The sequence below is a fragment of the Hipposideros armiger genome, unplaced genomic scaffold (assembly GCF_001890085.2).
Source record: "Hipposideros armiger isolate ML-2016 unplaced genomic scaffold, ASM189008v1 scaffold_11, whole genome shotgun sequence".
In the NCBI taxonomy this organism is placed as follows: domain Eukaryota; kingdom Metazoa; phylum Chordata; class Mammalia; order Chiroptera; family Hipposideridae; genus Hipposideros; species Hipposideros armiger.
In genome coordinates this window covers 4,062,076-4,078,566 of record NW_017731361.1, presented here as the reverse complement: position 1 = coordinate 4,078,566, position 16,491 = coordinate 4,062,076, and the positions used below count along the sequence as shown (strand labels likewise).

The 16,491-nt window shown below is 52.9% G+C and overlaps 1 protein-coding gene across 3 annotated transcripts in view; it reads left to right on the top strand.

Annotated features, from left to right (window-relative positions):
* Positions 1-2,308: 2,308 nt before the first annotated feature.
* The window catches only part of ARAP3 (ArfGAP with RhoGAP domain, ankyrin repeat and PH domain 3), a 23,866-nt gene continuing 9,683 nt past the window's right edge, over positions 2,309-16,491 (top strand). Inside the window, exons 1-19 of one of the 3 annotated variants that reach the window (XM_019663742.1) lie at positions 2,309-2,373; positions 3,985-4,525; positions 4,632-4,693; positions 4,782-4,893; positions 8,145-8,348; positions 8,478-8,547; positions 8,812-8,932; positions 9,017-9,201; positions 9,283-9,389; positions 9,648-9,847; positions 9,945-10,030; positions 10,185-10,367; positions 10,525-10,648; positions 11,284-11,400; positions 11,834-11,981; positions 12,088-12,190; positions 13,986-14,205; positions 14,918-14,981; positions 15,202-15,365. In XM_019663742.1, coding sequence (XP_019519287.1) covers positions 4,002-4,525; positions 4,632-4,693; positions 4,782-4,893; positions 8,145-8,348; positions 8,478-8,547; positions 8,812-8,932; positions 9,017-9,201; positions 9,283-9,389; positions 9,648-9,847; positions 9,945-10,030; positions 10,185-10,367; positions 10,525-10,648; positions 11,284-11,400; positions 11,834-11,981; positions 12,088-12,190; positions 13,986-14,205; positions 14,918-14,981; positions 15,202-15,365 — 2,794 coding nt within the window. In that variant the 5' untranslated portion in view covers positions 2,309-2,373; positions 3,985-4,001. The other 2 variants (XM_019663748.1, XM_019663755.1) reach the window with 2 other exon arrangements.

The window sequence follows — 16,491 nt, the reverse complement described above, 5'->3', positions numbered from 1 at the left end:
AGAGCCAGGGAAAAAAAACGAGAGAGGAAGATACAACCCAGGGAGTAGAGGCTCCCCCCTCCAGAGAGGTAGTGGCATCTAAAGGAGGGAGCTGGGTCATCTCTACAGCTTTGCCCTGACTCTCTGGCTCAAGTGTCCTCAACTTGTAGTTACTGAACTTGGATGGGAAAAAAATTACATTATTTTTACTTATCTCTAACTGAAATTTAGCATTTCGTTCAATTATGACAATAGCAATAAACCAGTCGTATTAGCCGTAACTATGGCTTTGTCATCAATAGAAATCACATATATATATTTGTATCATATTACGGTATTGCAGATATTTTGAAATATCCTTAATGCTCATCCCTGCTTCAAAGTTATGTGAGGTATCAACTTACTGCTAGATCTTATTTAAAGCATTAATAAAGAAGCACATATATTACTGTATCACATTAAAATAGTTTTATAACTGTATTGCAATATAATTGGTTTCCTTTGTAATCCTACATATTTCATTTTATGCATTTTTAAAACATCACTCTGAGACCAGGGCCACAGGCTTTATGAGATTGCCAAAAGGAAACAACACTAAAAAGATTTAGAACTCCTGCACCTGGTCCCTGACTACTCCCCCACAACACCCATCCCTGCAAGCTCCCTTGTCCTGTACTAATTTACCCAACTCCCCGCTCTTGCTGGGTTACTCTGAGTCCTCCAAGAAGAAGCTGCCAAGGCAGGATGAAACATGCAAGGATTGGATTAAGGGAAAGCCTGGGAGAGAGGGAATCAGGGACTGGGAGAGCTATGAAGGAGAGGAAAGGAAGAAAGGTCGGGAGGAAGCATCCTAGAGCACCATGCAGTAGAACGCAAGTTCAGCAAGGCCATGGGGGAATTCTGGAGCCAATGTCAGCTGTGAGAGGAGTCCCCTATCTCCCAGGAATGGGCCTGCCTTAGGATCTCTGCTGAGCTTGGTCATGGGCTGGGAGCAGCCTGGTGGGAAGCTAACCTTAGAGTAGGAGCTGATGGAGTTCAGAGAGCAGCAGCTGAGGCCCTTGGTCAATTTTCACTCCTCTAGTTGGAGATCACTGAGGAACATTCTCCTGGCCCCACAGTTGCCCATCCAGAAAAAGCCTCTTTATCTGTAGAGGTCACAAAATTCCCTATCTTAAGGATTGTTGTGAGAAGTAATCAAAGTTTGCAAATCAATGTTTGCACAGGGCCTGGGACAGTCAGTTCTCAAGAATTGGTAGCCATTGCTATGGCCATTTTAATGATTGATTATTATTAGCGTTCTCTTTCTCAGAGGGAAGGGCTCCAGGAGGCTGAAGATGGGGGTTCCTCTCTTCGTTGGGACAACTGGGAGAAACGGGGACCACTTCTCCACACTCCCCTCACCTTCCCCTGAGGTAGGGGTCCTCCCCTAGCTACCGACACTTCCTGTGTCTGCTGACTCACAGCCAACTTCCTCTCATACAAACAGGAAAACACAGCCGTCCAGCTCCCCACTTCTCCCCCCACAACACCACACAAAGCTAAGCGCCAGCCCAGCTCTGAGGGGGAAGTGCCTCAGGCTCTGGGGGACAGGCTTGAAGGCTGGGGATTCCGGATAGATTGGGGAAGAAGGGGAGAAGAGTCATTTCTTCTCAGGGACGTCCCCACATGCAGCAGGGGCATGGAGAGAATGGGGAACCTCCCAAGGATGAAAAGCTGGGTGCTTGCTGGGTGCTTGCAGGGTGCCCGCCTTGTCCTCATCCTGATTTGGAAATAGAAATGTAGCCTTACTGACCTTCACCCCTGGGAAGAAACCTAACCGGGCCCTTGGGGAGGGAAAAGCAGATGGGGACCCCTCTGCTGGGCCTCTGCCCCATTCCCCCAGGTCAGATCGCTGGACTGCTGAAAAGTTCCCCAGCTTGGAAGGCTGGGGCCATCTGTGACTTCTTGACGCCAGCTTCCTTCTGTACAGAGGAGATGTGCCCTGGGGGCTTAGGCCCTGACCCTTTTCCTCCTCCCTTTTGGCGAGACGGGGACGGAAAGCACAGCAGTCCTTCGCAGCGCTCTGTTCTCTCTGGTTCTTCCCCTGTCCCCATCTCCGTTCTGGTCTCTGCCTCTTTGTCCTGGCCTCCAGCCCTGTTCCGGTCTCTCTCGGCCCCCAAGAGGGCAGATCGGGCCAGTCCCGAGATAAGCGCTGCGGTTGGGTAAGGAGCCCAAAGCTTTTGAAGACCGGCGCTTGCACAAGGAGTGGCCGGGGCCTCGCGGGGGGAACGGTCGGGCGGGGCGGGGCTGGGCCCCGTCGGGGAAGGGCCGAGGGAGGCGGGGCCGGCGCGGCGGGACCCGGAGCCTCGGACAGCCCGGCGGGCACCGGGCAGCGGACGGCGGCCGCGGAGTGAGGTGAGGACCCCCGCGCCCCCGGGCCCCTGCTGCCCAGACTCCTCCCCATCACCTCCTCGAAGGCCTTCGTGGGAATCCCAGGCCCTCTCCACGCCGGCGGCCCTCCCCACCTTCCCGCAGCGACCCGCCCCTCCCTACGGGCGCTGGGCCTCTGCCCCCTCCCTCCTTACCCCCTCCCTCGTCGCAGCCCGAGCAGCCCCCGCGCTGCCCGGCCCGCCCCCGGCACTCCTGCCCCGCGCACCTCCTGGTTCCCAGTCCTGTGCCCTCGGCCATGCCTGAGTCACCGGGAAACTGGGCTGTGAGTCAGGGTCAGAGGCGCAGCGCCCGGGCCCCAGCTTGGGGATGGGGCCCAGCCACTACGACGTAGACAGAGGCCAGGACTGATGCTGGGGCAAGAAGAACTGGTCAGGACTCCGTGCGGGAGAAACAGGGAAAGAGCTATACAGGCAGAGAACGGAGAGACAGAAACCAAGAGTCAGAAGTGGCCAAAGACAGATAGACTCAAGATGTAGTTAAAATTAGAGACTGTGGCAAGGCAAGGCTTAATGACAGAGGGCAAAACAAGGAGAGGGACAAAGATGGATTTGGAGGTTACGACGGAAATGGGCTGGAGTAGAGACAGGAACAGAGCAGAGATAAAACTCAGGGGAGCCAGAATCAGAGGTAGGTCCAGGAACTAGACCAGGGTTAAGGTGAGGCTGGCCAAATGAGACCGAGCCTCTTAGACTTGAGCCCAAGGTCAAGGGCAGGGGAAAGGAAGGCTTGGAGAAAGCAGAGGGAGGGGGATGTCATTGCACACTGCGGAGCCCCCTGCAGCGTGGGTGCTGATGTCTGCACACACAGGCATGTGAACATGCTCTGGTGGAGTGGAGAGTAAGACCCTGGAGTACCTCTGGGCTCTGGTACCTCATCTCTCTGGCCCAGTTCTCCACCCCATCTTTATTTTGCCCAGGACCAGGATCCCCACATGCTGGAACTAACCAAGGCAGGCAGGATGTGGGGGCGGCCAGGGCTGGAGGGACAGGAAGGAAGTCTGAGCAGAGACAATAGGTGGAAGGGGAGGAGGAACTGGGAATGACCAGGATTAGGATGGCTGAGCCTATATCTCAGCTCTGGAAATGAGTGGGAATGGGATCTGCACCTCCTCTTTGCCACAGCTGCTCCTGTCCCCACCTTGTGCCACAGCGGGATCAGGCCATATCATGGGCCCCTCCTCTCCACCATCCCACTCCCCCACATCCATGCAGGGTTCTAGCATTTTTTCTCATCCTTAGCTGACTGTGCAGTCAGGCAGAGGCAGAGCTTTGACCCAGACCCAGGCTGGGCAGGAGCTTGGGGGCCAACACGAGCATCTACTTGCTGTGAGTCTGAAGCAAGCCTCTTCCCCTCTCTGGGCTTCAGTTTCCTCGTCTACAAATGAAGGGGTCCTCCTGTAATGAGAAAACCCTTTCTGATGTTCTGGGATCGCTCTGGTCTACAGATCACAGGCCTCTGGTTCTTTTTCTTTGGAGGAGGACTGGAGTTTGGTAGCCCCTGTCCAGGCCTCTGACTTTGGGACAGGGAGGGGGACTCTCAGCCTAAGCCCTCCCTTCGCCCTGCCCCTCCCCCCAGCAATGGCCTGAGCCCCCATGGCTGCCCCTCAGGACCTGGACATCGCTGTGTGGCTGGCCACGGTGCACCTGGAGCAGTATGCAGACACATTCCGGAAGCATGGCCTGGCTACAGTGGGCGCAGCTCAGGGCCTGGGTCAGGAGGAACTGAGGCAGCTGGGCATCAGCGCCACTGGGCACCGGAAACGCATTCTACGCCTGCTGCAGGCGGGCGCTGCAGAGGGCTCCCTGGATCCACAATCACCTAGTACCATGGAGCCATCCCCCAGCCCACTTCCCCAAGCCCAGCCCTCCAAGCCTGTGCCTAAGCCCAGGACGGTATTTGGTGGGCTCAGTGGCCCCACTACCACCCAGAGACCTGGGTTGAGCCCAGCCCTCTTTAGACCAGAAGTGCCCAGGAGCCCAGAGTCCAGCCCCAGGTCCCCTCCTCCCCCCACCTCCTCCTCTGAGCAGCCTTCAGCCTTGAATACTGTGGAGATGATGCCCAATGCCATCTACTTCGGCCTGGACTTAAGAGGGGGGACACAGACAGCTCAGGACACGTGAGTTGGGTTGGGTCCCTGGGCATCCAATACTGGGTGGGAGCAGGGCACGAGGGATTGTCCTTCCTCTTCTCTCCCTTAATGACCACTAGACCTTTTCCCTCAGGGCCCCAGATAGTTCCCAGGCAGCTGTCCCCACCCCTGCCATCAGGCCCACCACAGGCACAGGTAGGTGGGTTATCATGGGCTGGAGGAAGAGAGACCTCACACACTCCCACCTGATCTCATCCTATCTCCCCCATCCTCCTCCTGACAGTGCACATCATGGACCCTGGTTGCCTGTACTATGGTGTCCAGCCTGTGGGAGTCCCTGGGGCACCCAACAGAAGAGAAGGCAGAGGTGTCTGTCAGGACAGGGCTGAACACAGGTGAGTGGTCAGTGGGGTGGTAATGGCAGGAAGCAGGGAAGCTTGAGGAGCTAGAGGTGGCCATGTTTCCAGTTATTCATCCAGTGTGCTCTGAATGCGCACTGTGCACCAGCCAGTGGATCTGTATCTGTACAGGCTCAAATACAGGATGCGTATAACGGACCTAGTCCCCACCTTAGGCAGCTTGTGACTCAGTGGGGCAGAAAGGAAATAAAATAAGTTGACAAACAAATGCATGTATAATTTAAAATAGGGAGACGTGCTTTTCATTTTTAAACAAATCTTTATTGAGCATCTATTACATGTCAGGTATTGTTGTAGATACTTGGGATAGATCAGAAATCCCTGCCCTTGTGGGGAGATAGTCAATTATCAATGGATACAATAGATAAGTTACACCATATGTTAAAAAAGTGTTAAGTGCCATGGAAAAAACTAGAGCAGGGTAAGAGGGCTGGGATGGAGTGAAGGGGAGAGTGGACTGCAGTTTTTCCTTCAAGAGTTACCAGCATGTTAAGAGGATGACATTTGAGCAAACCATGAAGGGGGTGAGGGAGTTAGCCACAATGATATCTGGGAGAAGCGTGTCCCAGGCAGGGAGAGTGGCCAAAATAGAGGCTAAAAGGAGGCCATGTGCCTAGGGGGATGGGCCCAGGAGCTGTGATAAGGCTGCCTGGGGAAGCGATGATATCAAGAGGTACAAGGGGCCAGATGGGGGCAGGACCTTGTAGGGACTTTCGATTTTACTCTTAAGTGAAATGGGAAGGCACTGGAAGGGTTGGACTTCCATTTTAAGTATCCCTCTGGTTGCTGTGTTGGGAATGGTCTGTAGGGGGCAAAAGCAGAAACAGAAAGACCAGTGATGAGGTTATTGCAGTAATCTAGGTGAGACACCTCAGGCTAGGTCGTACAGATGGTGAGAAGTGGTTTGGTTTTGGTTATTTTGAATGCAAACTGTCCTAGTAAATTGGGGTGTGAGAGAAAAAAGAAAGCAGTCAAGAATGACTTCAAAGGTTTCAGTATGAGCCTGCACTGTCCAGTGTGGTAGCCATCAGCCACATGTGATTACTGAACACATGAAATGTGGCAAGTCTGGAGTAAGATATGCTGTAATAGTAGAACAACTACCAAGTCTCAAAGACTTAGTACAAAAAAAGCAATGCTAGACGAATATAATGGGTATAGGTATAAATTATCTTAGTCATTTTTATACTGATTACATACTACAATGTTAATGTTTTGGGTATGTCGGGTTAAATAAAACATTATTAAAATTAATTTCACCTGTTTCTTTTTATTTTTTTAATGTGGCCACTAGAAAATTTAAAATGACATGTGTGGCTTTCACATAGACTTCTGTGGGACAGCACTACTCTGAGCCACTGAAAGTTCCTGGAGTTGCCATGGTCTGAGATGAGGAGGACTGTGCATAAATCAGGGGGTGAGGGGCAGGTCAGGAGTTCAGTTTTGGACATGTTGAGTTTGAGGTGTGTATTATGCACCCAAGAAGAGGTGATCAACAGACCATTGGATATGCAAGCCTGGAGTTCAGGGGAGAAGTCTGAGCTGGAAATTTGTGAGTTGTCACAAAATGGGGATATGTAGCTGTGAGTGAATGTCAACAGAGCAGAGGACCAAGATCAGAACCCTGGCATACTCCAAAATTAAGAGCTTTGATAGAAGAGGAAGGATCAGCAAAACAGACAGAAAAGAAATGGCTAGTGAAGGAGAAGGAAAAACAGGAGAATGTGACGTCATAGGAGCCAAGTGAAGGACGTGTATTAGGAGGAGGGAGAGATCAGCTGTGTGAAATGCTGCTGAGAGTCGAGTAAGATGGAGACTGAGAACTGACCTCTGGAATTGGCATCATGGAGGTCACTGGGGACCTTGACAAGTGGTAGGGGTGAAAGCTTGATCAGAGTGGGCTCAAGAAAATTTGGAAGGAGTTGGAAACATATAGACAACATTTTTGAGGAGTTTTTCTGCAAAGAAGAGCAGAGAGTTGGAGTGGTTGTTGATGGTGGGAATGGAGTCAATAAAGGGTTTTTAATAGGATAGAATGTTACGTGTGTTTACAGGTGGGTAAGAATGATCTAGTGAAGAGGGAAAATTAGCTGATATAGGGAAAGAAAGGGGAGAAAGTCTGGAGCGACGTCCTTGTGTAGGTGAGAGGAATAGGATCAGGTACATAGAGGAGGGACTGGCTTTAGACAGGGGTGTTTATTATAGTAACAGGAAGAAAGCAGAGTATGTGTGCAATTGGGCAGATGAGGCGCTGGGAGTCTGTGGGGGTTCTTGTCTGATTGCTCCAATTTCTCTGGGAAGTGGGAAACAAATAGCTAGAGGAGTGGTTCTCAACCTTAGCTGCTCTATAGCCTGGGGAACTTTTAAAACTACAGAAGTTCAAATTTAAGGGTCTGGTATGGGGCCCACATTCCAGTATTTTTAACTTTTCCCAAGTGATTTTGTGCTGCTGAGTTTAAGAACCACTGGGAAGTGACAGTGAATAAGAGGACTTTCTGAGAAGGCGGCATAAACAAAGACCTGAGGCTGAGAAAAGGCAGCCCAGGGAAGCATGTTCTAGGCAGAGGGAACAGCATGTGCCAAGGCTCTGAGAGGAGGAGAATGTGGCTGGACTGCAGTAAGCAAAGGTGAGGGTGACACAAGAGGTCAGGGCAGTAGCCAGGGGTCTCATGGGTCCAAAGTCTTGCAGTCCCTGGTAAGGAATTTGGATTTATCCCAAGTGCAAATGGGAAATTATTGCAGGGTTTCATGCAGGGGAGTGACATGATCTCATTTGCATTGTTAAAAGAGCGTGCTGGTAGTAGTGGGAAAACAGATGTGGAAGGGAGGGCAAGAGTGGAAGCAGGTGACCAGTTAGGCAGTTCACATCACCCTGGTGAAAACTGATGGGAACTTGGTCCAGGGAGATAAAGTCAAAAACCTTTTGGAGAAAGGACCAATAAGACTTATTGATTAGATATAAGCAACCATGACAGGGAGCCATCTACACAGCCTTTCCCCAACTTTTCCACCAAGTAATGCTAAAAGCTGAGAGGGACTGAAGTCCCAATAAGAAGTCCAAGTGTGCTCAGGGAAGAAGGCCCATGCTAATCTTTTGGGTTCCCAAAATCCCTATTTCCCTGTTTGAAAAGCAGATCCAGCACTTGCCAGACATTCTACCAGGTGCTGTGGGTGGGGATGTGCAGGGAACTAGGTCTAATGTGTGTCCCTGTCTTGGCCCCCACAAGGCTCAGCAGGCAGGATCTGGAGGCCCGGGAAGACACTGGCTATGCCAGCCTTGAGCTGCCCGGGGATTCCACTCTCTCGCTGCCCACCCTGGACACAGAGGAGACCAGTGATGACCTCATCTCACCCTATGCCAGCTTCTCCTCCACAGCAGACCGCCCCACGCCTCTGCTCAGTGGCTGGCTAGACAAGCTCTCCCCTCAGGGGTGGGTCTGCTGGGGAGGGGACAGGGGAGGAGGGAGGCTGGGTGGTGGTGGTGGAGGTCCCACGTGGTCGCAGACCCTGGGAGCCCCCAAGAATGCAGCCTCACTGATCTTGGCCCCTTCCTTCCCCAGAAACTACGTCTTCCAGAGGCGCTTTGTGCAGTTCAATGGAAGGAGTCTGATGTACTTTGGCAATGACAAGGTGGGGGTCCCGGGGATGCTATGAGATGACAGTGGAGAGGGGGAGAGAGAGAGGGAGGGCTGAGAGAGGCTCAGGATTGGAAGGTGGGAAGGTGGGCGGCAGTCACCACATGACTGATGTCAGCATCTGAAATAGCCATGTTAGCAGTGGTTCCCTACTGTGTGTGGAATGAGTGCTGATCTCATTAAAAGTTGCTGCTGCCCCCTGGGGTCAGCACACATGGTTGAGTCCCTCTCTCCGTGGGTCATTGGGCTGTCTCTCCAGGACCCTTTCCCCAAGGGTGTGATCCCTCTGACTGCCATTGAGATGACCCGCAGCAGCAAGGACAACAAATTCCAGGTCATCACCAGCCAGAGGGTGTTCGTGTTTCGCACCGAGAGTGAGGGTGAGAGCCAGGGCCCACTGGGTGGGGGTGGGGGTGGGTGCGTGAGCACACAGCCCACTGACCTGCTTCCTTGTCCCCCATCAGTTCAGCGGGACACGTGGTGTTCCACACTGCAATCCTGTTTGAAGGAGCAGCGCCTTCTGGGCCACCCCCGTCCCCCCCAGCCGCCCCGACCCCTCCGCACAGGTGTGCTGGAGCTGCGGGGACACAAGGCCAAGGTGTTTGCTGCCTTGAGCCCTGGAGAGCTGGCACTGTACAAGAGTGAGCAGGTGAGGAGGGCTGGCCAGGGCCCAGGGGGCTGGCCTAGCCCATCCTGGCACCTCACTGTGCTCCCCGCGTCCCTCCGCCAGGCTTTCTCCCTGGGCATTGGGATCTGCTTCATTGAACTGCAAGGCTGCAGCGTCCGGGAGACCAAGAGTCGCAGCTTCGACCTGCTCACACCCCATCGCTGCTTCAGGTGGGGCCCAGACTGGCAGGATGCAAAGCTGGGGAGAGACTTTTGAGGGAGTCCCAGGGGTGCAGGACTGGGGGCTCCTCAGTAGGATGTCAGTGGGTATGCACTGATGGGAGTCTAGGGAGCAGGGTCAAGGATGTCAGGAGGGTCTGGGCTGGCCCAGATGTGGCCTCTGGTGGTTCCTGCAGGAATGGCCAGTGGAATGGGACAGGTAGGTGGGGGAGGGTGTCCATGCCCACGGACTGGCTGTCCACCCCTCAGCTTCACAGCCGAGTCTGGGGGGGCTCGGCAGAGCTGGGCGGCCGCTCTGCAGGAAGCAGTAACCGAGACCCTGTCTGACTACGAGGTGGCTGAGAAGATCTGGTCCAATCGGGCAAACCGGCACTGTGCAGACTGTGGGGTTTCCCGCCCAGACTGGGCTGCTGTCAACTTGGGGGTGGTCATCTGCAAGCAGTGTGCAGGTGAGAGCTGGAGCCTTTAGCTGAAATGGAGAGAAGGAAAGTGGCTGGGGCGGGAGGGCTCAGGGTACCCATGCCATGTGCCCTCACACCCTAACAGGTCAGCACCGGGCTCTGGGTTCCGGGATCTCCAAGGTGCAGAGCCTGAAGTTGGACACAAGTGTCTGGAGTAATGAGATAGTGCAGGTGAGGAGTCTGAAGAGGGAGAAAAGGGGGGGTGGGAGGGTGAGGATGGAAGGAGAACATGCAAAACAGACCTTGGACAGAGCTTGGGGACAGGATTGGAATGCCTGGGGATTTGAGTTCCTGTCCCTTGCTTCTGCCCCTCGTCATCCTGCAGTTGTTCATCGTCTTGGGAAATGATCGCGCCAATCGCTTCTGGGCAGGGGCCCTACCCCCAGGTGAGGGGCTGCATCCAGATACAGCCCCAGGCACCCGGGGAGACTTCATCTCCCGGAAGTACCGGTTGGGTCTCTTCCGGAAGCCCCACCCTCAGTATCCAGATCATAGCCAGCTTCTCCAGGTAGGAGGGATCGGTTGGGCTTGATGGGGAGGGAGAAAGCAGTCTCTGAGTTGAAATGCCAGCCTTGGGGGAGGAGACTTTTTTGGTGTCCTGAGGACCATCCTCAGGGCTCTCAGTTTGGGTCTTGGGGCTGACAGAGGCCCTGCCCTCCCTGCAGGCACTGTGTGCAGCTGTGGCAGGACCCAATCTGCTGAAGAACATGACCCAGCTCCTCTGTGTCGAGGCCTCTGAGGGCGAGGAGCCCTGGTCCCCCTTGGCCCTCGAAAGCACCAGCTTCCCAGGTCTCCTGCCTCCCAGTAATCCCTGCAAGCGCCCTCTTCTCTCTCGCCCCAACAATTCTCAGCCACAACCTGTGCCTTGGTTCTTCCAGGGAGCTGCATTTACCCCAACCCCGACCAAGTCCATCACAACAGACCAGCCTGGGCAATTTCCCAAACCCCCAGATCCTCCAGTGCCTAATTCCTGATGTCACAAAATAACTGGCGGTGGCACTGCCTGGGGTGGATCTGAATATTTTGAGGTGTTAGTGCCAGAGTCAAGCCATAGGCCAGGTCTCATCTCCCTGGGGGGCAGTCTGACCATAGAAACGGTCATCTAAAGATGCTGGGCTCCGGTGGTCAGGCCCAAGGGGTGAAGACAGTTACAGGATGGCCCATGCTCTGAAGCCTGCACCCAGGGCTGACTGCCTGGCACGCTGGCTGGTGGGAAGAGGCAGTGGGCAAGGGCTGGGTTAGAGACTTCATCTCACCTTGTTTTCTAATATGAGTAGTGAGGGGTCCGGCCCCACTGGGCTCTACTTGGCCATGCTGCCAGTGGAGTCCATCCCACTGTCTTCCTCAGCTCAATCCCTTCCCCAGGGGGCTCAGGCCATCCCATTGTGCTGGCCTGACCTGACCACTTTTCCTTCCCCTTGCAGACCCCTCCCCTGGTGTGTACAACGAGGTGATGGTGCCTGCTACTTATAGCAGCTTCCTGTACTGTGGCCCCATCAGCAACAAAGCTGGACCCCCACCCCTGCGCAGGGGCCGGGATGGTGAGAGGAGAACCGGGGGATGGGAGGAGCTGGAGAAACTGAGATGGACACCAATGCGCCATAGAGGGAAAGGAAGGAGAAGGCTGGGATGGGAAAGTGGGGTCATGCCCAGGAGTGGGCTGGGTGCAAGGGGTAAGAGAGGGTCTGTGCTGGGTGTCAGCATTGTGCTTTGAAGTCAGACTGTCGGGGTCAAATCCCAGCTCTGCTACTTCCTACCTATGAGACTTGGGCAAGCTACTCAAACTCTGATCCTCAGTTTGCCCATCTGTGAAACAGAAGTGAATATAATACCCACTTCATAGGGTTGTTGTGAAGATCACGTGAGGTCATACATAGGCCAAGAGGTTGGCATAGAATAAAGATCTGGTTAATGGGAATTCTGACAGTGAGGACAGAGGTCTTCTACCTGCTAACTATCAGTTTCCCCTCTTAGCTCCCCCGCGACTGTGGTGCGTGCTGGGAGCAGCTCTGGAAATGTTTGTGTCAGAAAGCAGTACTGAACCCCTTAGCCTCATCCAGCCCCAGGATGTTGTATGTTTGGGTGTGAGCCCTCCACCCACTGAACCAGGTGACCTTGACAGGTAAAAGCCCCCATGTTGACTGAGCTCCCCTTTTCCTTTCCTGATCCCGAGCCTGAAGCCCCCTCCTTGGCCCCCATTCTTTTTCCTGACCTCACCTTCCCTCCAGGTTCCCCTTTTCCTTTGAGCTTATCCTCACTGGTGGGAGGATCCAGCATTTTGGCACAGATGGAGCTGACAGTCTGGAGGCCTGGACCAGCGCCGTGGGCAAGGTGAGTTCATGGTTTCCCTGTCCCCACTTGCCCCATCCTGTCTTCTCTGTTCTTATAGCCACTCCCACCCCTTCCATGAACAGCTAAGGTAGACTGAGCATTTATTCTGTGCCAGGCCTTGCGGTAAGCACTGCCCACTCAATATCTCATTTAATTTCCACAACAACCCTCAGAGGTAGGGATTATTAATATTTAACACATAAAGAAACTGAGTCTCAGGGGTTATGAAGTCACTTGGTCAAGGTCACAGAGCTAGGTGGCAGCAGAGCACAGGACCAAAATCAGGCCTCTGTCCCCAAAGCTTATGGCCCAGACCTTGCTGTCCTGGGCCTCTTCCCACAGAGAGGCTGCCTCTGCCCCCACCCCGCTCCCCTCTCCCCACTCTCCAGGTCCAGAGGCGAAGCTGCCTTCATCCGTCCCAGCTTCTCCATTCCCAGGCAAGCCAATCTCTCTCCATCCTGCACCCTGTCTCTGGAATTAGAAGTTCAGGTCCTGGACTCAGAGATCCTGGAATCTGAGTCCTCCAACTCTCAGCCGTGGGAGCTTTTCCATAGGGGTAGAGTGGGTGTAAAAGACCCACCTGCTAGGAACATGTGAGGCCCACACTGCCTGGCAAGCAGCAAGCCCACCATCTGTGGGGGCTGAAATGATGACAGTCATTCCCATCCTCTAACAGCTTTTCCCTCAGCCCTGCTCCACCGTCGGCTGATCACCCTGGCACCCTCCTGACGACCGCTCAGGAAGTCCTGTGCCCTGGCAGCCTGTAGTTTCTTCCTTAACCCCTCGCAGCTGCCCTCCTCTGCCATACTCTTCTGAGTTGCTCCCCTGCGGGTGTCCAGGGACTTCCCATAGCCGAGGTTCAAGGGCTTCCTTCTGGCCTTATCAGGTCATCTCGACAGCATTTGGCACTCCTCTGCCCTCACTCCCCTGGTTCCCCTATAACTCCTCACAACAAGAAATTGTCTCCATGGCCTTTAAGGGCTCTGCTGTGACTCTCCCAGGCGGGCCCACGTCTCCGCTTGTGATTTTCTATACTTTCCAAAAACCCAGCCCATCCTTTAAGGCAGTGGTGCTACCCAGCCTGTGGACTGTTACCCGGTACTGGCCCGTGGACTTTGTTTATGGCCCGTGACAGGACAACTACGGAATGTGAAAGTCAGCACTTAACAATCTTTCATAGCAATTTGACAGAGTGACTTCATGTATGGAACCTAATTATAAAAATTGAGGGCTTATATTTTTTATGTACTTTTTTCATTTCACTTTTCTAGTAATTCATTTTTATTGTTTTTTTTTTATGAAAGTATTGGTTAGTGACAGTTTGGAATTTAAAAAGAAAAGAAAAGATAAAACTCCCTCTCCCTTCACCACAGGTAGTTTGAGAAGCACTGCTTTGAGGTCCACCTCAAATAGTCCTTTCTCCCTGCATCCTCTCCCCGGCCCCTTGACATGGTGGGACTTCCCAGGGCATCACGATTCTTCAGTCATAGCATTTGGTTACCCATTCTTTCTTACCCCTCTATCCCAATTAAGGGCATAAGGCTGTCACACGGGGGTCTTCTCTGTGTTGGCTGGAGCACATTGAATTGAATTGAATTTCTGTCTTTCTCCATCCATCTCTTGTCTTCTTCTTGGGTCTTTCCTTCCCTCCCTCCCTATTCCTTCTCATTCCTCTCTTTCTTCTGCTTTTTCTTCCTGTCTTTCTTTGCCTTTCCCCGTCCCTCTCTAATCTCTCTCTCCCACCTCTTGTCTCTTTCCCCATCTTCCTCTCTCCCCGTGTCCCCCTGCCTCGCAGTGGTTCTCCCCACTGAGCTGTCACCAGTTGCTGGGCCCTGGGCTGGTGCGGCTGGGCCGCCTGTGGCTGCGGTCCCCCTCCTATACAGCCTTGGCCCCTGGCCTCTGGCTATCAGGGTTCGGACTTCTTCGTGGTGACCACCTCTTCCTGTGTCCAACACCGGGCCCTGGCCCTGCAGCCCCTGAGGACATGGTGCATCTTCGGCGGCTACAAGAGATCAGTGAGCAGGGGCGGGGACAGGGATGAAGGGTGGCCGTGGGAGAGAAGTGCACATTCATCTATCTGGGGGTCCCTATGGGCAACAGCAGAAACGATGGATTCAAGCACAAACTCTGGAGTCAAACTGCCCAGATTTAGGCACCCCCCTCACCCCCCACTCCATCACTTCCTAGCCGTGTGATCTCAGGCAAGTTACTTAAACGCTCTGTGCCTTAGTTTCCTTATATTTTCAATGGGCACAATAACAGGGTTGTAGTGAGTTTCAAATAAGGCAGTGCATATACAATACTTATCACCGAACCTGGCAGAAGGTATCTTTTAAGTATTCAGTAAATGTTGCATGTTATAAATGTTGTTATCATTATTTGGAGTCACTTGCTAGCTGGGGCCTGGGAGAGGGGGCTGGGTACTCTCACTTTCTCATAAAAGAGGAACAGTGTAGGGTAATGTTTTAGGGCTTTAGAGATAAGAGACCTGAGTTTAAGTTCAGCTTTGCCATTTCATAGCAAGTCATCAGGAGCAAGTTACTTAACTTCTATGAGCTTTATGTGTCACCTGTAAAATGAGCATAATAATATGTAACTCATAGGATTTAATGCAGCATTGTTTGTAGGGCTCCTAGCCTGGCACCTGCATGCCTTAAATATTGCACAAATATTAGTCATAATGATAAAGACGACAATGATGATAATCTCCAATGATTCTCCTCCCAGGTGTTGTCTCCGCAGCTGACACCCCCGACAAGAAGGAACATTTGGTCCTGGTGGAGACAGGAAGGTAAATGTTTCTTCTACCCTTGACTATGGAGCTCAGCCCACACCCTGGCCTGCTGGACCACCGCCTACTTCCTCAAAGTCCCTTCCCTAGTTCAGGGGCCCTATCTAGGTTGGGTGTTGCTGTCCCCTGCTGGTGGCTCTGGGAAATCTGGTACTTGTGATTCTGGGCCTCTTAGAGGACCCTCTGCAGCTGGCTCTGACTCAGGCCTCTTGGGTCTCAGGACCCTGTATCTGCAGGCAGAGGGCCGGTTGGACTTCTCAGCATGGAACACAGCCATTGGGGGAGCGGCCGGTGGAGGCGGCACAGGGCTACAGGAGCAGCAGATGAGCCGGGGGGACATCCCCATCATCGTGGATGCCTGCATCAGTTTTGTCACCCAGCATGGTGAGTGGGTACTGGCTGATACTAAGCCAGTGGGGGATGGGGAAATGGGCACAGTCAGTGGGTGATACCAGTGTTTTGCCTCCAGAGACTGCAGTCTGACAGCCTCGGCTGTGTGACCCTTGGCAAGCTGCTTTGCCTTTCTGAGCCTCTGTTCCCTCAACTGTAAAATGGGAATACTAACAATCTTCATTTTCCAGGATAGTTGTGATTGTAAGGTAATACCTGTAAAGCATTTAGTGCAGGACATGGCAGGTAGTAAGTGTTCCAAGATAGCCGTTACTGGAGTGTAGGCATAGAGAGAGGGTGGCGCTGAAATGTGACTGGAGTTGTAGAGCCATGGAGAACAAAGAAGGGGCAGCTGCAAGGCCAGAGCCAAGCTGTGCAGCCAAATCCTTGAAGGTTTGAGCACAATTATTCTGCGTGGGAGGTTTTCCAGGCCTAAAGGATCAGCTATGCAAGTGGTTCCCAGAATTCTTTGTGAGTTTTTGGCATCTGCTTTATTCTTCAGCCCAAGTAAGAACCAAGTAGAATCTATCTTCCCATCTGAACTCTTAGAGTTAGAAGGCTGAACTCTTGAGAAGGAAAATTCACAGAAAACTAAGGAGGGCAACAAAGGGGAAAAAAGGCACATCCACGAACCTACAAATAGTTGTGCTTGCAACATGAAAAATGGATAATGGTCAGCAGCTAATGACATTCTCCATGTGTTGGCAGTAGCCTCATGCAGTGACTTCCCACACTCACTAGAGCCCTCTCCTCTTCTCAGCCTCCCTTGTGTTCAAAGGAGCAATTAAGTCAGAGGCCCAGTGAAAAAGCCCTGAAGAAAAGGTGTGGGTGTTCATGCCCGCTCCGCCACAGCTCCTGAACGCCCACTCTTCATTCAACAGACATTTGTTGAGCTGCTCCCACTTCCCAGACGCAGGGATATGGCAGTGAACAGGGAAGGTCCTATGAAGCTGAGACTAGTGGGAGAGATGGGGAATGAATAAGAAAACAAATACCATCAGTTCTCATTATTCGAGGTAGTTATATTCTATAAAGTTACTGTAAACGCCGAATTAATGAGTACTGAATCATTGCCCCACTGGAAATACCGGGTTAAGTTCCTGAGACCCTCTGGTCACAT